Source organism: Bos javanicus, chromosome 3 (assembly GCF_032452875.1).
Source record: "Bos javanicus breed banteng chromosome 3, ARS-OSU_banteng_1.0, whole genome shotgun sequence".
Taxonomy (NCBI): Eukaryota; Metazoa; Chordata; class Mammalia; order Artiodactyla; family Bovidae; genus Bos; species Bos javanicus.
The window spans coordinates 15,405,479-15,431,360 of NC_083870.1; the positions used below are offsets into that span (position 1 = coordinate 15,405,479).

At 36.4% G+C, this 25,882-nt stretch overlaps 1 protein-coding gene across 8 annotated transcripts in view; it reads left to right on the forward strand.

The window, feature by feature from the left end:
* Positions 1–25,882, forward strand: part of ASH1L (ASH1 like histone lysine methyltransferase) — a 207,980-nt gene that overhangs the window by 149,074 nt on the left and 33,024 nt on the right. For all 8 annotated transcript variants that reach the window (XM_061412997.1, XM_061412998.1, XM_061413001.1 and 5 more), the window contains 6 exons: positions 1,536–1,630; positions 13,443–13,516; positions 15,168–15,213; positions 15,326–15,434; positions 18,349–18,555; positions 18,681–18,827. In XM_061412997.1, coding sequence (XP_061268981.1) covers positions 1,536–1,630; positions 13,443–13,516; positions 15,168–15,213; positions 15,326–15,434; positions 18,349–18,555; positions 18,681–18,827 — 678 coding nt within the window. The remainder of the gene's footprint in view (positions 1–1,535; positions 1,631–13,442; positions 13,517–15,167; positions 15,214–15,325; positions 15,435–18,348; positions 18,556–18,680; positions 18,828–25,882) is intronic.

Genomic DNA, 25,882 nt, shown 5'->3' on the forward strand with positions numbered 1-25,882 from the left:
CAACAAACATTAGGAACACCGACCCAGTAAGATGAGTGGAAGAAGTAAAAGATGATGGGGGAAAAAAAAAAGATGATGAAACATGATAGAATAAAATAATAAGAATAGGAATTGAATAGGAATTTAGCAAGAAACTGAGGTTTTCATCTTGAATCTCTTTACTAGTTAGTCAGCAAATCAGCTTTGTAGAGCATCACTTCAAATCTGTCAAACATTTCTTGCTTACTTTACGGGATTGACATAAATGATAATATCTGAAAGTACTTTATAAACCATTAAGCAAATATACAGCAGTCATTATGATCATATCTGAAATTTAGGTTCCTTCTGCAGAACTGTTGGAGAATGCTAATGAGGCTCTTTCTTATATATAATTACTATAAGGCAATTCCAAAAATTTAGATTTTAAAAATATATGAAAGTACTTAGTAACTCTTGCAACAAAAAGTATACATTAAGATTTAAGTCACTGTTAAAACAAATACTTCTCCCCCCACACAATTTTATTTACCAACCAGGTATGTATATAAATCATCTAATTTTGACATGTAGAACAAGTCACACAGAATAGTTTCTTGCACATAAACCATTTGTTACTGCTTATTTTCTTTGTCCCTAATTAGGAGAGTCACATGAAATGACTAGTTTGGGTTCAAAATTATAGAAAAAGAAAATACATTTGTTTTGTAGATAGACTTTTAAAAATTATCACTCTAAAATGTGAATTTGGAATTTTTGCTGCTTTATGAAATTCAATGGACATGAACTTAGGCAAACTCCAGGAGATGGTGAAAGACAGGGAGAACTGGCATGCTGCAGTTCATGGGGTCTCAGAGTCAGACATGACTTAGTGACTGAACAGTGACAACAACAACATTTTGTTAACTAAGTATTTTTGCATAAATTACTGTGAAGCCAAGTGCATTCTTTATTATATTTATAAAGGTGATTTTTAACTCAAAATAGCATTGCATTCTCTTTTTTTTTTTTTCCCTCTCTCTCGTTTAAATTTTATTATTTATCTTTGGCTGTGCTGGGTTTTCATTGCTGGGAGGGCTTTTCTCTAGTTGCAACAAGTAGGGACTACTCTTGTCCCAGTGCACAGGCTTCTCATTGCAGTGGCTTCTCTTTCACGGAGCACAGAGCGTGGGACATGCGGGCCTCAGTAGTTCTGGTGTGTGGGCCCTGTAGTTTAGGTCCCTAGGCTTTAGAGTGCAGGCTCAGCAGTTGTAGCATATGGGCTTAGTTGCTTCACGGCATGTGGGATCTTCCTGGATCAGGGATCAAACCATGTCTCCTGTGAATTTTTTACCATTGAGCCACCAGGGAAGCCCAGTATTGCATTTTCTTAAATTGAGTATGGTTGACCTACAACCCTCTGTTAGTTGCAGCTGTGCAACTAATTCAATGTGATTTAATGTTTCTACAAATGATTACCACTAAAACAAATGCTTGATAGAGTGATTTTTTTTTCTGTATTTTACAAGAGGAAATTCTCTTGCCTTTGACTATTTTCCATTCTTTTCTAATCACAGCCCAAAGAGCCGATTGATCCAATTAAAGAAAGAGAAGCTGGAATACACTCCAGGAGAACATGAATATGGATTATTCCCAGCCCCCATTCATGTTGGTGAGTACTCAGTATATACAATATATTGCTGAAAAGAAATGGTATTTCTTGAGTTTACATGAAATGTAATTAATGTCTTTGTGTTCTCATTGTTTCTGTATCTCCAGGAGGTCAAGTCTTTACCATTTAATTTGTAGTCACTCTGAAGAATTTTTCAAACTCTTTTGCTTTCTAGGGGTCAAAATAATGTAAATCTTATTCACTAAAGTGTCAATAAACAACACTCTATCTGTAACATTTGATTCTCTAAGTGAGTCCTCTAGGAAAACCCAACTATTTCATTACTTCAGTTTCTAATGTTTTCTGTGTTCAAAGGGAGATGATTTGTGGATATGTAATAATCAAAGGGGGAAGACCCACTGCTTTTTTGATCATTTATATTCTTGAAAATTGATCAAGGTTTTCTTGTTCTGTTTATTTTTGGAGCAAATGTTAAGTCTTTGTTTAGCATTCTGATAATAATACCTTCCAGAATCTTATCAGATAAGTAAAGTATACCTGTAAGTCATCCTGGATTTCTTTCATTCTTTCCACTCCTCATCCATTCCATCTCCAAGTTTTGTTATTTTTCTCCTTGAATATATCCTGCTTCTCTTCAAATCCCATTGCTGTTATTCAGGTCCATGCCACTATTATCTTTTGCTTGGGCCATTGCAGTAGCCTTCTAACAGATCTATCTACTTTCATTCTTACTCTTTTCCAATCCACTCTCTACACAGTAAAAGGAAAAGTCATTTTATAATTTAAATCATATTTAAAACCTTTCAGTGACTCACCATTAAACTATTAACTCCTTATCCCAACACTTGGGAATGATCTGGTTCCTGACTACCTCATTAATCTGCCTCTGCTGTTTCCAGATTTCCTTTATTCACTGTATTATGTCATGCTGGTCTTCTTTCAGATTCTAGGCCATTCCAAGCTGTTTATAGCCAAAAGATAATTTTGCTTATTATTACCTTTACCCAAAAAGATCTTCCCACAGTGGATTTCTTCTCATCCTGTGAGTACAGGCTAAATGTCAGTACCAGCTTAAATATTATTTTCTTTAAAATTATTTTCCTGATTGTCCTACCAAATAGCATTCTTCACTCTATATCAGTTCTGTATCACAGCACCCTGTTTATTTTTCTATCATCTTTAATTGCTGTATTTATTTACTCGTTTACTAATCTGTCTCCTTCACTAGATTATAAGCTTCAGGAGTATAAGATCATTTGTCTTTCTTTTTCTCCTTTGATTTTCCAGTGCTTGGTGCCTAAGAGAAGGTTAGTAAATATTGAATATACAAATGAAAGAAAAGAAGGAGAAATCAGAATAAGTTATTGAATGTAAGAAGAGAATTTTTTTTTTCAAGAACAGCTTACTTGTGTAGTAAGATGTTGATCCTGTACTTTTAGTATCCTCTTCACCAGTGACTCTCTTGACTGTGGTGCTCTTCTCTGTGTTATGATTATTGAGTTCCTTTTTTCTCCCCAGAAGGCCCAGCACCAGCAGTGTATTTAAAGCAACAAGGATAGACAAGTTATGCAATAAAGATTAGTTTGCTTCAGTTATTCTGTATTGGGTGGCTAGAGAACAGTTTAACTATAACATAGCGTTACAAGCATACCTTTCCACCTTTCCGGCGCCTGGATCAGGAAAGTTCTCTGGAGTAGAAAATGGCTACCCCCTCCAGCATTCTTGCCTGGAAAATGCCGTAGACAGAGGAGTCCATGGAATCACAAAGAATCAGACACGACTGAGTGACTGAGCACAGCACACACAACATTACAAGATTTAATTCTCAGCTAGATAACTGGAGAAGGAAATGGCAACCCACTCCAGAATTCTTGCCTGGAGAATCCCAGGGACGCAGGAGCCTGGTGGGCTGCCGTCTATGGGGTCGCACAGAGTCGGACACGACTGAAGCGACTTAGCAGCAGCAGCAGATAACTGTACTATTGTTTACTTAAGAAAGGTAAGAGTAAGTTCCATACTCTGGGCTTACTACCAAAGTTCTTTTGAAAGAGCCTTTTGCTTTTAGTAGTGAAATCATGACAGTGGAAGAAGATTCTCAACAGATTTAGCTGTTTCCTAGATTCTGCTAGTGATAAACAGGCTTTGAAAATAAGAGGTAACTTTAAAAATTCCATATTAAAAAAAAATGAACATTTTGGTCTCACTGGTTTTCCTCTGGATGGGAAGTTGGCTAATTGATAACTCACATTTTGGGAAGAAGTTCTAACTTTTCAGGTGGATGATAGAGTCAGTTAACTCCAAGGGAGATGAGATGAATGATGGATAGGCCAATATTTATGTCAGATATCTGGCATGAATAGTGTTTAAGAGGTCCAGAATGGAAATCCCTTAATTTAAATAAAGATTTTGACTCTTAAATCCCCACTTTAGTCTCTCGCTAAGACTAATCTGTACTCAGTAGTCTATAAATTAAGTAAATAATGGAAAAACCTAACTCAGTAGTGGGCTTTTTTCCTGTGAAACAAGATTTAACATCAGGCTGTCACAGGACTGATTTCTTTTTGTGGACAGTGTTAATTTGTTGTTCAGATAATCTGTGATTGGGGTACAGTGAGGCCTGCCAGCTGTTGGAACAGGCCACTCCCAGCATCATGTAAACAAAGAGTGTGGCTTTGAGTCAGCCAGGCCTACATCCAGCTCTGCCTTTGCCATATTAGTCATGTGACTAGAATAGTAAAACAAGTAAAATAGTAATGCATCCTGTCATCAGTGGAGTAAGTGGAAAATAATATTTTTTTTAATTTTTAATGAAATCAGGTTTCCTTATCTCCTCAGAGAAATGAATTTCAAAGAAATTTTACTTTTTATAATAAGTACTCATTTAACAAAATATATATTTTACCTTTACATAACTGTGGTGTTGGAGAAGACTCTTGAGAGTCCCTTGGACTGCAAGGAGATCCAACCAGTCCATTCTGAAGGAGATCAGCCCTGGGTGTTCTTTGGAGGGAATGATGCTAAAGCTGAAGCTCCAGTACTTTGGCCACTTTATGAGAAGAGTTGACTCATTGGAAAAGACTCTGATGCTGGGAGGGATTGGGGGCAGGAGGAGAAGGGGACGACAGAGGATGAGATGGCTGGATGGCATCAGCGACTCGATGGATGTGAGTTTGAGTGAACTCCAGGAGTTGGTGATGGACAGGGAGGCCTGGCATGCTACAATTCATGGGGTCTCAAAAAGTCAGACATGACTGAGCGACTGAACTGAACTGATTTAGTCAATTCATTTTTTATAACAGTTCTACAGTGAGTTCAATGAGGCAAGCATGATGTTTTCAGCACATGGTTTCTATGATAGCTGGATATACCCATACGAAAGGATAAAATAACTCAAATTGGATCATCAACCTAAATACAAGAGCTAAAATTATAAAACATAGGAGTAAATTTTTGTGACCTTGCATTAGGTAATAATTTTCTTAAATGTCTGACACCAAAGTCATGTACAATAAAAGGGAAAAAAAGACAAATTAGACTACATTAATATTTAAAATTTTGTACTTCAAAGAACACCACCAAGAAACTAAAGCAACCCACAAAAAGGGAGAAACATTTTCAAATAAGAGGCTTGTATCCAAAATCCCATGTATATAAAGAACTGTTACAACTCAATAATAAAAAGACAAACAATACAATTTTTAAGTGAATAAATTATTTGAATTGATATTCCCCCCCAAAAAAGATAGAAATGGCAATAAGCATATGAAAAGATGATCAACATCATTAGTCATTAGGAAAATGGAATTGAAAATCATAATAAGATACCACTTCACACTCACTGAAATGGCTTTAATTAAAAGATTTATGAGAATGTGAAGAGACTGGAACCCTCATACATTGCTGTGAGAACATGAAATGGTATAACCTCTTTGGAAAACATTTTAATAATTAATCAAGTTAATGACAGATTTAATATAAGACCTAGCAATTCTGTTGCTTAGGTATGTACCCAAAAAATTGAAGATCTATGTCCAGAGACCTCGCTGGCAGTCCAGTGGTTGGGACTCTGTGCTTCTACTACAGGGGACTCAGGTTCCATCCCTGGTCTGTGAACTGAGGTTCTGCATGCCACTCACATAAGCAATATGTGATGTAGCCACACAATGTAATACTGTTGGGCAATAACAAAAATTTAGTTCTGAGACACGTGCCATATAAAATCCCAGGTCTAGGTTTGAATTGAAAATCATGGCATTCCAAGAACCAGGGAGATTGCAAACTGAATTTTTAAAGGCATCAATGTATGCCAATACCAAGAAAATAGAATAATCTGACAAAGATTTTACAGTAGTTATAATTTGTAAAAAACACTTTAACAAACAATTATAAACATACTTAAAACAAAAAGATAGAGCCTTGACAAAGAAATGAAAGGAAAAACAAGTAGAAATTTTAGAATAAAAATAGGCAGTAGCTGAAGTACAATGCTCAGGGATAGAGTCAGCAACAAAATGAAAGATACACAGGGAACAATCAGTGAACTAGATGATGTAATATTACCCAGTATGAACAAAAGAAAAAGTAGACATTAGGAGAGATAGGCTGTGGGACCATAACAAAAGAGCTTATATTTATATTCTTGGTGTCCTGGGAGGAGATAAGAAAGAAGATAGAGATGAAAAAGTGCTTGAGTAAATAAATGGCTTGAAAGCTTCCCAAATTTGGCAGAAGACATAAACCTTCTGATTCAAGAAGATGAGCAAACCCCAAACAGAGTATATGCCAAAGAAATCCAGGCCAAGACATGTTTATCAAACTTCAGCATGCTAAAGACAAAACAGTTTTAAAATAATGAGAGAAATGACTCTGTATGCATAGGTATAAATCAGATCAAATGACAGTGGGTTTCTCATCTGAATTCATGTAAATGGCACATTTTTCAAGTACCTAAAGAAAAACTGTCAAACCAAAATCCTATACCCATTGAAAATATCCCTCCAAGAACTGAGAGGAGCAAAGGCTTCTTAGGTGAAGGTTAACTAAGACAGTTTGTTGCCAGCAAACTTAACCTATGAGTAAAGGAGGTTCTGTAAATGGAAAGAAAGAAACAACCTTGGAACATCAGTAAGGCAGAAAGAATCCAGTCAGCAAAAATATGGGCATTTACAATAGGCTTTCTTTCCTTCTTCTTTTGAATTGAAAGACTTTCCTGACAATCCATTGGGTAAGAATCCATGCTTCCACTGCAGGGAACACAGGTTCTATCCCTGGTCAGGGAACTAAGATCCTGCCTTCCAACTAGTGCAGCAAAAAAAAAAAAAATTAAAAATAGAACTGCCGTGTGATCCAGCAGTTTCACGTCTGGGAATATATCCAAAGAAAATGAAAACAGTAACTCGGAAAGATGCATGCACACACATGTTCATAGCAGCATTATTTACAACAGCCAAGATATGAAAACAGCCTAAGTGTCCATCAAAGCAGGAATGGATAAAAGAGTTGTTGTATGTATATCAAAGTATAATACATGCATGTGCACACATAAACACAGTGGGATATTATTCAGCCGTAAAAATGAGGAAACCTTGCAGTTTGCAACAACATGGTGGACCTTGAGGGCATTGTGCTAAGTGAAATAAGTCAGACAAATACTGTTTGATCTCACTTTTATATGGAATCTAAAAGTGTGTGTGTGTGTGTGTGAGTGATAGAAAAGGGGATGACAATATGTGTGGTTACCAGAGTTGAAGGGTTGTGAGAAGAGGAGTGGGAGTAAGTGGTCAAAAGGTACAAACTCCTAGTTACAAGATACTTAGGAACTAGGGATATAATCAACAACATGATAACCATAGTTAACGCTGTTGTACATATGAAATTGTTAAGAGACTAAATCCTGAGTTCTCATTGCAAGGAAAAAATGTTTTCCTTTTTTTTTCTTTCTCTGTTTACTGTCTTTGTAAGAGATGATGATGCTAACTAAACGTATAGTTGTAGTCATTTCACAACATACATACTCAAACCATTATGCTATACACCTTAAACTTTTACAGTGATATGGCAATGGCACCCCACTCCAGTACTCTTGCCTGGAAAATCCCATGGACGGAGGAGCCTGGTGGGCTGAAGTCCATGGGGTTGCTAAGAGTCGGATCCAACTGAGCGACTTCACTTTCACTTTTCACTTCCATGCATTGGAAAAGGAAATGGCAGCCCATTCCAGTGTCTTGCCTGGAGAATCCCAGGGACGGGGGAGCCTGGTGGGCTGTCGTCTATGGGGTCGCACAGAGTCGGACACGACTGAAGTAACTTAGCATAGCATCTAAATTATATCTCAAATGAAACTAGAGGAATATTAATTAATGAACCAAGCCAAAAAAAAAAAAAAGATTGTGTTTAGGAAGAAGAGAATTCAAAAAACTGAGGAAAGATGATAATATTGCTTAGTAGATATTCCTTAAAAGGAAACAATTAGTGGATATCTCAAAACTTAAGCCATGGAATATATCTTTTCATTTCATTCAAAAATTTAAGACTTGCTCTTTGATCAGGCAGTTTTCTAGATGCTTGTGATACATCAATAAACAAAATAGTAAAGATCCTTGCCTCTGTGGAGCTGACATTCTTCCAAAGGGGAGACAGAAATCACAATATTCCTGTCTTTCTGAATCTCACCTGTTTTTCCTCAGGCTGATAAAACCAAAAACTTGAATCCTTATCATATTTTGCTTAGTGAAATTTAAACAGTTTCATCTTGTATCTTTTATCATTGTTTATAAACCCTTGGGCACACATTTCACTCAAACAAACACTACCACTGCAACTTTTCTTTGGATGGCATTGGGATCATTTTCATAGAATAACAAAGGAAAAATGAGTAATTCTAATCTATTTATAGAGCAATATTATAACCTAATACTCAGATTATATATAAATGAGCTGAACTTTTTCTGAAGGTCAGTCACCTTATTTAGGGGACAAAAAAGGCCAAGTTTTTGTCAGATTTTAAGGTATCTTGAAAAGAGGTAGAGCCATTATTACCTCTCTCCTTTTTATTGAATAACTCCCTCTCCTTTGGTTTCCTCGTTTGCCTAGCTACTTGATTAACAATAGAATGCTTTTGTGAAATATTCTTCCTCCTATTGTTCATATCTTTTTCATATTAGAATTGGTTTTATAAAAGAAATCATCATGGACCTTTCCCTTTTAGATTTCAAGGTCAACACAATCTCCTGTCGTCTCTTCCTTAAAATGACTTTTTTGGCCCACAAAATGAGTTTTATTTCAAAGGGAAAAAGTAAAGAATTTCTTTGCTCCTTTTCTAATATTCAGTGGCAGGATTTGAGATCTCAAGGTTCAAGTATACAATAAGAAAAATCCACAAAAGATATGATTTCATCTAATTTTCAGGTGAAAGTAATTTTTTTTTCCATTTTAAAAATGAGGATTAGCTAAAACAGTATTTTTTTCAAATGAGGAACTCCTCAATATGTTCTTCTCAGGTATCCTCTCCAGCAGAATTTGACAAGGATCTTTTTAGGTGAGTCTCACATATTAAAAATGAATTACCTGGCTCTGGTTTCAGACATATTAGAGGAAAGTAAAGACTGTCTCATCATTTTTTTCCCCAACTCTTAGTATATGGATTAGAGAAAAGTCAAGGTGAAAGTCGCTCGGTCATATCCAACTCCTTGCAACCCCATGGACTGTACAGTCCATAGAATTCTCTAGGTCAGAATACTGGAGTGGATAGCCTTTGTCTTCTCCAAAGGATCTTTCCAACCCAGGGATCGAAGAGAAATACAAATAATAAAGAAAGGCAACATATAACATCTGTGGAGCTGTTTCTAGGAAAGCTCAAAATGTTGGACAGTGGGGAAAATTGTGTTTTTAAAGTTAGTTGAAATATGAGACTTCCCTGGCTGTTAAGACCCTATGCTTCCACTGTAGAGGGCATGGGTTTGATCCCTCATTGGGGAACTAAGACCCCAGCGTGCTATGTGGCCAAAAAAAAAAAAAAAAAAAGCTGACATGAATAATGGATGCCTTTCTTTCTAGAAAGAGAAAGGTATTATTTTTAAATGTTCAGAACTTATACTCTGCTCCTTCATACTTTAACAACCTCTTGTCTACAGAAAATACACTAAGAGTTAACCCTTTACATCAAGGGATTTGTCCTGTCTTCTGAGAGCCAATTTTGACTTGCTAAAAAATTACATGTATTTGATTGTTGTTAGAAACAGTACATACTCATAAAAATTCCTAATGTAGAAAGATGTGAATTGAAAGATAAAGTTCCCCTTCCCAGAAACATACTAGTTTAGCATATACCCTTTCAAACTCTTTCAAATACATATATATATATATATATATATATATATATATATATGGCTTATTTTTTCCTGATACTTTGTTACCAAATTTTTCAGCATACAGAAATTTGAAGAAACTGATCGCAAAATATCCCATCACACAAAAAAAATCCCATCACCTAGGTTTTGTCATTGATATTTGCCTGATTTATCATGTATTTATCCATTTGTTGTTCCATCCTGTTTTTGGATGCACTGCAAAGTAAACTGCAGGGACTGATATACTTCCAGCTAAATATTTCATCATAGTGTCAGAATCAAGATCTCAGTGTTTGTTTATAGGGTTTTTCTTTTGATTTGAATTTACCCTCAATAAAATCCACAAATCTTAAATGTACTTTTGCTCAATTTTTAAATTTTTTCCTACTCCTCTATAATCCAGACCTTTCTCAAGAACATTATCATCATTTCAGAAAGCGCCTTTGTGCCCTTCCTTAGTCATTCCCCACCATATTTAGCCACTTAATGGATTTTTTTTAAAAAAAGTCAGCCCTAATATTGCTCTAATATTATTCTGCAACTTGGAAAATAAGTTTTCGTGTGAGTAAATATATACCTCACTTCATTTAACAGCTGCACATTCATTATTTAAATACACCAAAGTTTACTTCCTTGTTGTACTTTTTCATTACAGACTTTGTAGTTACACACTCAGCTTTGGTTCCCTGTCAAGAGATGGACTCCAGTCTTCTACCAACTGTAACCTCAGACAGCAGCCTGTTATATTAACCTCCATAAGTTATTTGACTTAGATATAACTATAATCCATATTGCTCTGTCATCAGATTTATCAAATGAATAAACTCACTGTATTACATGTTAACATGTAATTGCATGTTAACAAATAACATTTTTATGGAAAATCAGTTCAGTCGCTCAGTCATGTCCGACTCTTTGCAACCCCATGAACCACAGCACGCCAGGCCTCCCTGTCCATACCAACTCCCGGAGTCCACCCAAACCCATGTCCATTGAGTCGGTGTTGCCATCCAACCATATCATCCTCTGTCGTCCCCTTCTCCTCCTGCCCTCAATCTTTCCCAGCATCAGGGTCTTTTCAAATGAGTCAGCTCTTCACATCAGGTGGCCAAAGTATTGGAGTTTCAGCTTCAACATCAGTCCTTCCAATGAACACCCAGGACTGATCTCCTTTAGAATGGACTGGTTGGATCTCCTTGCAGTCCAAGGGACTTTCAAGAGTCTTCTCCAACACCACAGTTCAAAAGCATTAATTCTTCAGCACTCAGCTTTCTTTATGGTCCTACTCTCACATCCATACATGACTACTGGAAAAACCGTAGCCTTGACTAGATGGACCTTTGTTGACAAAGTAATATCTCTGCTTTTTAACATACTGTCTAGGTTGGTCATAACTTTCCTTCCAAGGAGTAAGCGTCTTTTAATTTCATGGCTGCAGTCACCATCTGCAGTGATTTTGGAGCCCAGAAAAATAAAGTCAGCCACTGTTTCCCCATCTATTTGCCATGCAGTGATGGGACCGGATGCTATGATCTTCATTTTCTGAATGTTAAGCTTTAAGCCAACTTTTTCACTCTCCTCTTTCACTTTCATCAAGAGGCTCTTTAGTTCTTCTTCACTTTCTGCCATAAGGGTGGTGTTATCTGCATATCTGAGGTTATTGATGTTTCTCCCAGCAATCTTGATTCCAGATAACTCCCCCCTATTTTTTTGAGGGCAAGTTTATTACGTTTTCGTCTTAGTCTGGATGTGGTAGTAACTTTCCCCAGAAATTTTTAATGAAAAAAGTGACTTTATTTTACATTTTTGCAAATCTTCTCGATGTCTAGCTAATATAGGACAGTTGGATTTTCTAATCTGTTTTTGCATTCTATTTGTTGTGATGTTATTATGGTTTAAATATATGAAGAAATCTGACCTCACATGGGTAAAAAGTTGTCAAAGAGAGGAAGATTTAATAATTTCACATAATTGTAGATATTCTTTGATATTATAGCAAAAATTAAAAATGTTCCTTAACATTCTAATGCTGGAGTATGAAATCAATGGATTTTTTTGTATTGTTGCCTTAAAATCCAGGTCTCTCTTCTAAGTTAAATAGATTTTTACCCATGTATGATTTTATCACTTCATGCATTAGACATTGGAAAATATTAATTCACTGAATTACATTGCTCTTCCATTTCCTGTATGTATCCCTGACAATTCATATTTGTGATTTGCCACTTATTTCATGAGAAAAACTTAAGTATTGGAAAACAGAATCTCCTGATAATTAGTAGACACAAGTTTTGCAAAATTTCAGTGTTCACTTCAAACTAAAATTTTATCATTGGAAATATATTTTCAGTTGGAGTTCTTGAAGTAACAAGTTCACTGGATTTATTTTCAGTTCCTAGGTTAGAATAACCATTGTCTGTCAGTTCTTTTAAGTAAAAATGTCGTTCTATTAAAAAAGCCAACTGGTTCGGCCCACCATTCAAATATTTGCACAAGTGCATTTCCTTAAAATAACCATCATACCTTAGTATATAGCAGAAGTGCTTTATGCATACTTGCATTGTGTCATGCAGAATAAAGATTTTGGTTTCTGGGTCAAGATTTAATATTTTTACTACTTTATCAAGAGCATTCTTAGATAATGCCGTATAGTTCATTTCTACTGGTTTCGTTCTAATAGAGATTTGTGCCACATGCCTTCATTCATACTAAAAGTACAGCTTTACCCACTATTCCTTTTACCCCATTAGTACAAATGTCAGCATAATGAAAATGCATATAATATCTTAGTTGTGTTACCAAAATAGTTTTGACCTCTCGGATCCCTTGGGGTAAGCAGAGCACACTTTGAGAACTGCTGGTCTGGAGACCATGATAAAACACGTCCAGATAACAAGGAAACATCTAAATCCTGCAAGAAGTGAGTTGAGCATCATAGTGCTTCATGAACAAAAAGATCATATAGAGTAAAGAAATTGGGGGGCAGGGTGCCTCTTTATGGTAGAAAGGGGCTTTGAAACTGGCTATAAAAAGTAGCAGTATTTCAACAGGTAGGAAGAAAAATGTTAACAGATCATAAATTTACATGTAAATACTCTTGAGTTATTTAAATTCAGAGTTTCCTATTTTGGAAAAATTTTATACTCCTTTTGTAGTTAGCCTTAAATTATGTACAATAATGGAGGAAAGATAATAGATGCTCTGGTTAGTGACTTTAATGATTGACAAATTCTTAGTATTTAGTGTGCTTCATAATGATGACTTCTTTTGCAGTAAGTTTGCCATGCTAGTTGTTTTATATAAGCTAAAATTAAAACATCTTTAGCATATACCACATGGAGCACAGTGGAAAAGAATAGCAAAAATTAAAAATTGGTGATGGAAAATTCATAAAATTTAACATGAAATGTTTATTTTTTTTACTCAGTGCATGTTAAAGCTTGTGGCTATTTGACTCTTTGTATAAAATAAATACTGAAATGGATAGTATTGTTTTGTTTCAGGAAAATATCTAAGGCAAAAGAGAATTGATTTTCAGCTTCCCTATGACATTCTTTGGCAGTGGAAACATAATCAGGTATGAGCTTATCTTACCATATTTCATTCCTTTTTTTTTTTTTTCAGTTTTATGTGTTTATTTATTTTTTACTTTACAATATTGGTTTTGCCATACGTTGACATAATCCGCCATGGGTGTACATGTGTTCCCCATCCTGAACCCCCCTTGCACCTCCCTCCCCCGGTATTTCATTCTTAAGTGCTAAATGGGGGAGAGGGAGATGCAAGTCTTTTTCTCTGCCTCCTTGTTATGCTCTCATCTTAGGAAATACAGAGAAGTGTCCCTGTGAAGGTCAGAGACTAAGAAAAATGAATTTGCATCCATATTTAATATGACCTATTTGCCTTTACTCATAACTTCAAAATAGCAGTAAGTTCCTGCTTCCTTAGGAAACCTTCAGTTATTATTCTGGACTTTTATTCTGGTAGCAAAGATTCTGTTCTGTAAGAATCCTGTTTGATGCAGGTCTCAAGAGAATTTAGATGTACTGCCAGCAGCATTAAGAAATTTCAGGCTTTATTTTCGTTGGCTCCTTCCCATCAGTTTGGAATTTATTTTTCACATACAAAAGAGAGTCTTCTACCAAAGGAAACAGGGAAAATATTTAATACTCTTGTACTTTTAAATATATTGGGAACTAAAACTGGGAAGGTGCTGTTTTTCTTTCTTACTTACCTAATTGAAGTTGCCCCCAGTAATTTTTGTATTTAGCAAAAGCCCCCAGAATCCATATTGGGAACTACCATTGGGAAATAGAAGTAGTCATGCAAATGAGGTAAATAGGCTCCTGAGTTTTGCCAAAATTCCACCAAAGTTTAATCTTGGAAAGCCAAAAGCAGTGAACATTCCCATCTGCATTCTCTTCCTTGATGGTCTGTCCTGAATTTTAAGAGGGTCAGTATGTTAGATATTTGTCTCAGAGAGTTCATAACAATAAAGGAGATAGTGTTTTGACTCACTGTACCCACTGAAAAATGATGGTGGGATTATTCTTATAGATTAGTACACTTTAGCTTAAACAGCTTAAACCAAGCTCCTGTTTGTTTCTTTGTTTGTTTTTTGGTACTGTCTTCTATAGTAAAACACTCACAGACTGACTAATACTTTTTTTTCATAATGCATTCTTTATTGCAGTATGAGAACACCATTATCCTGCCTGCCATCTCCCCTTTGTTAACTGAATTAATTGCCTTAATTAAAATGTAAAATGTGTTTTCCTACAATAATCATCCTGAAAAAGCCAGGATACTTATCTTTTTCATATCATATACCTACCCTACCCATCTGAACAAGCCCTGTGCAAGTTTTCCTTTCTTTTCATAGAGGGAAATAAAGTCTTAATTTATCCAAATGAATAGCTTTAATCTGCAGTGTGATAATCATTTAAATCTGTCCAATAACTTGCTGAAGAAACATCTAACAAAAAATACATTTTCTTTAATCTACTTATGATTGTTTCTGTTGAATATAGTTCTCTTACCCTGATCTGGTAAGTCACCTTTTATTCCAGGGTAAAAAGTGATCACACCTCAAATGTATCCAACCCAGAAAGTAAGTGTTTCCATATGGGCAGAGTACATAGATAATTTCTTTATTTTTAGTGATTTATACTGTTTTCTGGCATTTGAAGTTGAATGCTATATCGGGATTTTTCTGTTTTTTCTTCTAGCTGTACAAGAAACCAGATGTCCCACTATATAAAAAAATTCGTTCAAGTGAGTAAAATGAGAGCTGTTTTTTCTGCCTCCATACCATCAGTGTTCTCAGCCTGGCACTTAAAAATTACTCTATATGTTCACAAACTATTCTTTGTTGTCTTCTCTCAAGATGTCTACGTTGATGTCAAACCCCTTTCTGGTTATGAGGCTACCACTTGTAACTGTAAGAAGCCAGATGATGACACCAAAAAGGGCTGTGTGGATGACTGCCTCAATAGGTACTGTACTAAACTAATTCTGTAAGCCCAGGCTTTAAGATCTGTAAGATGCTTCATTTAGGGGAAGTCCCTGGTGGTCCAGTGTTTAAAATTCTGTGTTTTCACTGTCAAGGGCCTGAGTTCAATCCCTAGTTGGGGAACTAAGATTCCACAAGCCACGTGTGGCCAGAAAAAAAAAAAAAGACTTCATTTAAAGGAAAAAGTTAAGTAGACTCTGATATCCTCTCAAGAAATCAAAAATGATATATGAAACCTAACTGATGGACTGTCTTGGTCTGCTTGGGCTGCTATAACAATCATAGACTTAAATAATAGAAATATATTTCTCACAATTCTGGAGGCTGGGAAGTCCATGGTGAAATTGTCAGCAGATTCAATGTCTGGTGAGGACCTACTTCCTAGCTTATAGACAGCTGCCTTCTCCCTGAATACTCACATGGCCTCTCCTCAGTACATGCTCATGGTAGAAAGATACTTCTCTCTCTTCCTCTTCTTAGAAGGCCACTAATCCCATTATGAGGGCTTCTCTGGTGGCCCAGTGGTAAAGAATCCACCTGTCAATTCAGGAGCTACAGGAGAGGCGAGTTTGATCCCTTAGTTAGGTAGATCCCCTGAAAAAGGAAATGGCAACCCATTCTAGTGTTCTTGCCTGGAGAATCCCAGGGACAGGGGAGCCTGGTGGGCTGCCATCTATGGGGTCGCACAGAGTCGGACATGATTAAAGCAACTTAGCAGCAGCAGCCAGTATTCTTGCCTGGAAAATCCCATGGACAGAGGAGCCTGATGGGCTATGGGGTTGCAAAAGAGTCAGACAGGACTGAGAGATTAAACAACAACAATCCCATTACAAGGTTCCCACCTTCATCAGCTAATAAAACCTATTTACCTCCCAAAGCCCCTACTTCCAAATAGCATCACACTGAAGGCTAGGGCTTCAACTGAATTTTAAGGGGACATATTCAGCCCAAAACATGGGCTAAATAGAGTAATAGGAAGCAACATCATCTAGAGTCTTATGTACTCAGGTTTAAATCCTCTTACTGCTATGAGACCTAAGGAAAGTTCTTTAACCTCTCTAATAAAAATAATACTAGTAGAAGGGGGAAACTAAGTTGGTAGACATTAGGGTATAGAAGATATATTAATACACATGATGATTGAGTCAGTGATGCTAATGAGAGATAGTAAGGCTGTTGTCAGAGATAGGAAGTGTGAGTTCTCAGTGAAATTGAGATTTCAAAGTGAAAATGTCTAATTGAGACAAAGGATTCTATCTCTATTAACCTAAGCAGATACGTAGCAAAGGAGAATTAATGAACTTCCCAGCAGTGTTCCTTGTTCTAGATAGCTTTCCTAGACAGATAGCTGCTTCTCCAATTTTGATCTCTAGTCAGCTGTCCTGTGGGCTGAGGGAATCAGTGTTTTTGCTTTAATGTGCCAGCTGGGAAATTCTACCTTACCTACATAACTGTAAATCTTCATCTTGTCATTGTACATACATAAAATCGTACATAGTAGTAGTAGTAGCTTGGTGATTTAGGTAGTTGATGTTTTATGCAGACTATTTTCACTCTCAAGTATTTTATATATGTGCTTTTATGTATCATTGTAATCCATAAGCTCATCCTTTTTAGATTGATGTCACAGCTTGCCATTCTTCTGTTGTTCATTATTCAAGTTACTTTTAATATTTTGCTATTAAAAATTATACTACTATGAAACTGTGTAACTTCCTTTTTTTAATCCTTAGATTATATTCTCAAAAGGAGAAATAACTGTATAAATTATAAGAACATACATATATATGTATACATACATATATGTAATTTTTACTGTATACTTTCTAATAGCTTTCATAAAATACTGAGTTAATTTTTGGTATCACCACTAATATATATTTATTTCCCCTTAGTTCTACCTCCTTTAGTTACTGACATCTAACTTTATTTCTAGTGCTTTCGTATTTCATCAGTTTACTATTTGAGAGAATCATATGTCCTTAAAGTTGTTTAAATGTGCATTTCTTTAGATGCTAACATTTCTGTGCTTTTTTGTATGATATTTTATTTATTGTCTATGAAATTAATATAGCTGCCTCATTGCTTATTTCCTTTCTTTCCTTCAATAGTTCAGGAAGTTGTTGTTGTTTAATTGCTTAGTTGTGTCTGACTCTTTTGTGATCCCGTGGACTATAGGCCACCAGGCTCCTCTGTCCATGGGATTTTTCCGGTAAGAATACTGGAGTGGGTTTCCTTTTCCTTCTCCAGGGGTTGGGTCCTTCCCAACCCAGGGATGGAACCAGAGTCTCCTGAATTGGCAGGATTCTTTACCACTGAGCCACCATGGAAGCCCTCGTATATTCTTAGTATAGAAATAAATATGTTAGTGTTTCCCCAGGATGCTGAGTGGACAATTAACTTATTAATTTACAAGAAGCATCAGTGTTTGCAACTTGACTTGGATATTTTCAGTATTATTAACTTTTGAATTTAGACATTATTACCTTGTTAATAACTTTATTAACCAACCTAACCCTATTAAAATAAAAATTAATTATATGCATTTTTTTGGCTGCACTGGGTCTTAGTTGCAGCATATGGGATCTTTTAGTTGCAGCACATAGCGTCTTAGTTGCAGCATATGGGATCTTTTAGTTGCAGCACATAGCATCTTAGTTGCAGGATGTGGAATCTTTTTAGTTGCACCATGAGAAAACTCATTTGCAGCATGTGGGATCTAGTTCCCTGACCAGGGATCAATCCCAGGCCCCCTTCATTGGGAGTGCAGAGGGTTAGTCTCTAGACCAGTAGAGAAGTCCCTTTGAATTCATTTTTTAAATTCCTATTTTAAAAAATGGGTTCGTATAGATGATATGTAGTGTTAATTGACATGTAATTATTCCTTTTCTTTCTAGAATGATCTTTGCTGAGTGTTCCCCCAACACTTGCCCCTGTGGTGAGCAGTGCTGTAACCAGAGGATACAGCGGCATGAGTGGGTGCAATGTCTAGAACGATTTCGAGCTGAAGAAAAGGGTTGGGGAATCAGAACCAAAGAACCCCTAAAAGCTGGGCAGTTCATCATTGAATACCTAGGAGAGGTTGTCAGCGAGCAGGAGTTCAGGTACAGTGGTAAATCATACTCCAGGAAAATGGCAGAGGTACCAGATTAGAATGGAAAATGAAATATTTGAAGTTTACTTTTGACTTAATCATTAACTGGGTTTTAATCATTTCTCTCCTCTTTAGGAACAGGATGATTGAGCAGTATCATAATCATAGTGACCACTATTGTCTGAACTTGGATAGTGGGATGGTGATTGACAGTTACCGTATGGGAAATGAGGCCCGATTCATCAATCACAGCTGTGACCCAAATTGTGAAATGCAGAAATGGTAAGAAAACAGGGGAAGATGAACCCAGCAGAGCAGAAAGCATTGAGGACATCCTGAGATGTATCTTAATAATCAGCTTATACAAAGCAGCTCAGGCAATTCTCTGTTATGACAGATCCTCCCAGGTAGAGAGTAAGCTCGTACTGTTTCTTCACACTTCAACCTATCTATTCCCAGAAGAATGTAATATTTATTTATGTGTGTATGTGAGACATATATGATAATACCTACTATTTATTGACTGCTTACTATGTACCAAGCACTGCTACATGGTTCTTATATCCATACATTTAGCATGTTTATCACATCCTCACTGGATTTGTTACAATGATAAGTAAAGATAAGTGAGATAGATTAGAATCTAACTTAGAATGAAAAAAATACATCTAAAAAATAATCTCACCTTTTGACATGGCCCATACAGAGTGTGTTGTTGTTGTTTAGTTGCCAAGTTGTGTCCAACTCCTTTGCATCCCGATGGACTGTAGCCCGCCAGGCTCCTCTGTCCATGGTATTTAAAAAATAAAATTAAAAAAAAAAAAGAATAATTCAGAAAAGATAACACGATAGGGGAGGATTCTAAGAAAATGAGAGAGTTGGAAGCAATAAGAATCTATCTCCCTTTAGACAACTGCACTAGCAGAATCTGTGTGATAAAACTGTTTGGAACTCTGGAGTCTGTTGAAGGCTTGTAACGTCCAGGAGATGTTTCAGATGATCAGTTGTGATTTGTTTCAGTCAATTTGAACTCTTAACTCAGTAGAGCTACTCATCCCTACCCCCAGCCACATGGCAGGCAGCTGTGCAAGTACTCCTGGAATAGCTTGCATACAGCTTGCATGTGCTAGGGCGGATAAAAGGGGCCCCTTTCTCCAAATACTGAATATCTATACTCTGATTGCTGATTCTGATCACAGAGGTGCACACGAAGCAGGCAGCCACTGTTGTACCTCCCATTGTTGCCAGTCCCTCTCCCTCCAGCTGTAGCGACTTTCAGGAGATTTTAAGGTACCCTCTTTTGCCCACCTTCATTTTTCATTTTTCGTCTTTTAGGACAGAAATTAAAGACTTAAGACATGTCAAAACAACTACATATGTTGGGAAATATAGTCAGTGACTACACGTATCCAAGGGAAGGATCAGAAAAGACATAAGACACTAGGTTTACACTTGAGGCTGAACCTTGAAACAGGAAATTAATAATAACAAAAAACAGCAAATAGGAAAGGGGAGAATCTAATTCCCGAGCTAGCGCATTACTCGATTCAGATGTCCAGTGTTCAGAAAAATCACAAGGAATATAAAGACATTAGAAAATGTGGCCCATTCAGAGAAAAAAAAAAATAATTCAAAAAAATAATTCAGAATAGTAATTCAGTAGAATCTGTCCCTAAAATGGGCTAATGGCAGACACATAAGACAAAACTTTTAAACAATTGCCCTGATGATGCTCAAAGAACTAAAGGAAATTGTCATGAGAAAGTCTTTCATGGGAAAGTCATGAAACTGATGTGAAAAAAATGAAAGTATCAATAAAGAGATAGAAAACCTAAAAAGAAACCAGAAAGGAATTCTGGAACTGAAGAAGTACAATAATTGAAATGAAAAATTTACTAGATGGATTCAGAGGCAGGTTTGGACAGGCAAGAGAAAGAATCAGTGAACTCAAAGATGAGGTGAAGTGAAAATCACTCAGTCATGTCCAGATCTTTGCGATCCCATGGACTATGCAGTCCATGAAATTCTCTAGGCCAGAATACTGGAGAGGGTAGCTGTTCCCTTCTCCAGGGATCTTCCCAACCCAGGGATCGAACCCAGGTCTTCCACACTGCAGGCAAATTCTTTACTCACTGAGCCACCAGGGAAGCCCAAGAATAGCCTATCCTTTCTCCAGTGGATCTTTCCAACCCAGGAATTGAACTGAGGTCTCCTGGATTGTAGGCGGATTCTTTACCAGCTGAGCTACCAGAGCAGCCCATAGGACAATATAAATTATCAAGCCTGAGGAAAAAGATAAAGATTGAAGAAGAGAACGCTGTAAGCGGCCTTTGGGGTACCATCGAGTAGAACAACCATATGTATTATAGATGTCCCGGAGGGAGAAAACAGAAGCAAGAGAAAATATTTGAAGAAATAATGGTTGAAAACTTACCAAATTTCATGAATGATGTGAATATAAATACCCAGGGTGCTTAACGAACTCCAAGTAAGATGAACTCAAAATGAGACACATACCAAGACATGTTAAAATCAAACTTTCAAAATTTAAAGAGCAGGTCTTGGAATCAGCCCAAGACAAACAAATCATTACATACAGTGACATTTTGGAGGCCAGAAGACAGTGGGCCCATATATGTAGTGTGCTAAAAGAACATGTCAACCAGGATTCCTATATGTAGCAAAGCTATCCTTCAGAAATGAGGAGGAAATAAAAACATTCCCAAATATACAAAAGATGAGGGACTTTTTGAGTGCTAGAACTACCCTGCAGAAATACTCAATGGTCTCCTCCAAGGTGAACTTATAGGACACCAGATAGTACTTCCATGCTATATGGAGAAATAAAGATCTTAATAAAGGTAAATACATGGGCAATTATAAAAGGTAGAATTAATTTGACAGTGTTTTGTAGCTGTACTTTTTTTTCTACACAGTTTAGGAAACTAACGCACTTAGTGGAATTGTTAGTTAATTTTTTTGTGCACATAATATAAAAAGAGGTAATTTTGTGACATCTGGAAGGGGTAGAAATGGCTATAAAGGAGTAGTGTTTTTTTATGTTATTCAAATTAAGCTACTATAAATTAGTTTTATAACTTAAGAATGTTCAGTTTAATCCTCATGGTAACCACAAATGCAATACCTACAGACATGTACAAAAAGAAATTCAGGACGAATGTAAACATTTCACTCCAGAAGATTAACCAAACACACTAGAAAGCAGGAATTCAGGCAAGGAGGGACAGAAACCTCTAGGGCATATAGAAAATAAATTGTTCAGTGAGTAATTCCTTATCAGTAATTAATTTAAAGGTAAATGGATTAAACTCTCAAAAAGAGAAGGGATTCAGCATCATTTATGATTAAAAAAACTCAACAAAGTGGGTAAAAGAATGTATCTCAACATAATAAAAGGTGAATGTGACAACCAACAGGTGAAAAATTGAAAGCTTTTCCTCTAGAATCAAGAATAAAACCAAAATAAGGATGTCCACTCCTACCACTTCTATTCAACATAATTACTCCAAGTTTTACCCAGATGAGGTAGCTGCTACTGAGGCTGCTAAGTCACTTCAGTCGTGTCCAACTCTGTGCAACCCCATAGATGGCAGCCTACCAGGCTCCGCCATCCCTGGGATTCTCCAGGCAAGAACACTAGAGTGGGTTGACATTTCCTTCTCCAATGCAGGAAAGTGAGGTCGCTCAGTCGTGTCCGACTCTTCACGACCCCATGGACTGCAGCCTACCAGGCTCCTCCGTCCATGGGATTGTCCAGGCAAGAGTACTGGAGTGGGATGAGGTAGGCAAAAAAAAAATTAAGTAAAAGGCATCTAATTGAAAAGGAACAAGTAAAACTGTCTCTTATTTGCAAATAGTATTACATATAGAAAAATAATATATATATATTATATGTATAATATAGAAATATAGAAAATTACATATAGAAAAAATATTGTTTGCAAATAGTATTACATGTAGAAAACCCTAAAAACTCCCATCAGAAAACTTTTTAGAACTGAAAATTTAGTGAAGTTTCAGGAGACAAAATATAAAAATTAGTTGTATTTTCATACATGAGTAACTATCAGAAATTAAAAAACAATCCCTTTGCAATGGCATCAGAAAGAATAAAAGACCTAGGAATAAATTTAGCCAAGGAAGTAAAAGACCTGTACACTGATAACTGTAAGCTACTGATGAGAGCTTACAGGAGACATAAATAAATGAAAAGATACTCTGTGCTCATGGATTTCAAGAGTTATTACTGCTTAAATGTCTGTACTACCCAAAGCATCCTACAAATTCAGTACAATAAAAATAAAATTCCAATGGCACTTTTCTCAGAAGTAGAATAATCCTAAAACTTAGGTGGAACCACAAAAAAATCTCAAATAGTCAAAACAGTCTTGACAAAGAACAAAGTTGAAGGCATCATACGTCCTGATTTCAAACTATATTACAAAGCTATAGTAATCAAAACAGTATGCTACTGGCAGAAAAACAGAAACATAGATGAATGGAATAGAATAGAGAGCCCAGAAATAAACCCATGCATGTATGGCCGATTGATTTATGGCAGAGGAGCCAAGAATATACAATAGGGAAAGGGCAGTCTCTTCAATATAGGGTGTGGGAAAATTGGACAGCCACATACAAAAGAATGAAATGGGATCACTGTCTTTCAACATAAACAGAAATCAATTTAAAGACTTGAGTGTAAGACCTAAAACCATGAAATTCCTAGAAGAGGATAAGCTCCTTGTCATCAGTTTTGACAATGATTTTTTGTTTGTTTTAACACCAGAAGCAGGGCATTAAAAGCAGAAATGAACAAGTGAGACTGGTAAAACTAAAATGTTTCTGTACAACAATGGAAACCATAAACAAAATGAAAAAGCAGCCTACAGAATGGGAGAAAATATTAGCAAATCTAGTAAGGTGTTAATATTCAAAATATATAAGGAAAGCATACAAGTCAATAGCAAAATAGAAAATCCAATTAAATATAGTTGGAAAATCTGAATATACTTTTAAAGCAGACATATAGATGACCAACAGATATATAAAAAGGTGCTTAATGTCACACTAACCATCAGGGAAATGCAAGTCAAAACCACAATGAGATACCACCTCACACCTATTAGAATGGCTGTTCTCAAACAGATAAGAAGTAATAAATGTTAGTAAGAATGTCAAAAAAGGTTGGGGGAAAACCCTTGTGCACTGTTGGTGGGAATTTAAATTGGTACAGCCACTATCAAAAACCATATGGAGGTTCTTCGGAAAATTAAAAATAGAAGTGCCATACAACCCAGCAATGCCATTTCTGGGTATTTATCTGAAGGAAAAGAAAAACACTAACTCAAAATGATTATCTGTATCCCATGTTCATTATGGCATTATTCATAGTAGCTGAGGCATGGAAACAACCTAAGTATTCATCAGTGGACAAAGAAAATGTGGTATGTGTCTACAATGGAATATTTAGCCACAAAAATGAGGAAATACTACCATTTGTAACAAAATGAATGGCCTTGTTATGCTAAATGAGATAAAGAGAAAGACTAGTTCCATATGATCTCACTTGTGTAGAATCTTTTGGAAAAAAAAGCAAACTCATAGATAGAAATTGGTAGTTGCCAGAGGTAAGGGTTTGCAAGCTTGGAAAAATAGGTGAAGGTGGTCCAAATAAATAACACCTGAGGATGTAATGTACAGCCTGGTGACTATAGTTAACAATACTACATTGTATATTTGAAACTTGCTTAGAGAATGAATCTTAAAAATCTTATCACAAGAAAATAATTTGATACTATGCATGGTGATGGATGTTAACTAGAGTCATTGTGGTGATCATTTTGCAATATATACGTATAATAAATCATTATGTTACATCTAAAACTAATATTTTATGTCAATTATGTCTTAACTTTTTTTTTTTTTAAGATTGGCAGAATAGATTCCCTGGTGGTCCAGTGGTTAAGAACTCACCTTGTAGTACAGGGGATGCAGGTTTGATCCCTGATCAGGGAACTAAGATCCCACATGCTGCTGGGCAACTAAGCCCACTCACTGCAACTAGTGGGCTCGCGTGCCACAACAAAAGATCCCATGTGCTACAACAAAGACCTGATGCAGCCTAATTAATTAATTCAAAAAATACATCATCCAACTGTATACTGTGTATAAGAGACTCACTGAAGATCCAAAGACACAATCAGGTTGAAAGTGAAAGGATGGAAGAAGATATTCCACGTCACTAAATAGTAGCCAAAAGAGAGTGGGAGTGGCTAAAATAGACTTTAAACCCAAAAAGGTTAAAAGAGACAAAGAAGGACATATGTTTCTTAAAAAGATTCAGCAAGAAGATATAACAGTTGTAAACATTTACACACATGATAGAACTTCAAAATATAGGAAGCAAAAACTGACAGTTGACAGGAGAGATAATTCTGCAGTAAAAATTGGGAGACTTCAGCTCCCCAGTTGATAATGAAAAGAACTACCAGAGAGGTAAGTATGGAATAGAGAACTTACATAATAAACCAACTAGATCTAAAACAAATACCAAGACCCCACCCAGCAACAAACAGCATTTACATTCTTTTCAAGTGCACATGGGACATTTTGTTAGGCAGAAATTCAGTTTCAGTAGATTTTTTTTTTTATTTTTTGGCCATGCCACATAGCATGTGGCATCTTAGTTCCCAGACCAAGGATTGAACCCACGCCCCTTGCATTAGCAGTACAGAGTCTTAACCACTGAACCAAAACTGGGACACTGAGACACTGATTTCTGTTTGGTTTTTTTTTTAGGCCACACTGCATGGTTTGTGGGAGCTTAACTCCCTAGCCAGGTCAATAGTTTTTATTTATTTATATTTTTGGCTATGCTGGGTCTTCATTGCTACACAAGCTTTTCTCTAGTTCTAGTGCACAGGAGCTACTGTCTAGTAGCAGGCTTCTCATTGTGGTGGCTTCTCTTCTTGTGGAACATGGGCTCAAGGGTGTGCAGGCTTCAGTAGTTGTGACATGTAGGCTCAGTAGTTGTGGCTCATGGGCTCTAGAGCACAGGCCCAGTAGTTGTGGCTCATGGGGTTAGTTGCTCCACGTCATGTAGGATCTCCGTGGATCAGAGATTAAACCCATGTCTCCTGCATTGGCAGGTGGATTCTTTACCACTGAGCTACCAGGGAAGTCCCCAGTATTTTAAAAGATAGATATTATAGAAGGTATCTTCTGTAACCACAACAGATGAAAGTTAGAAAATCAGTAACATAAAGGAAACTGGAAAATTCATGATACTTTAGAAAGTCACTAACTTTTAAACAACC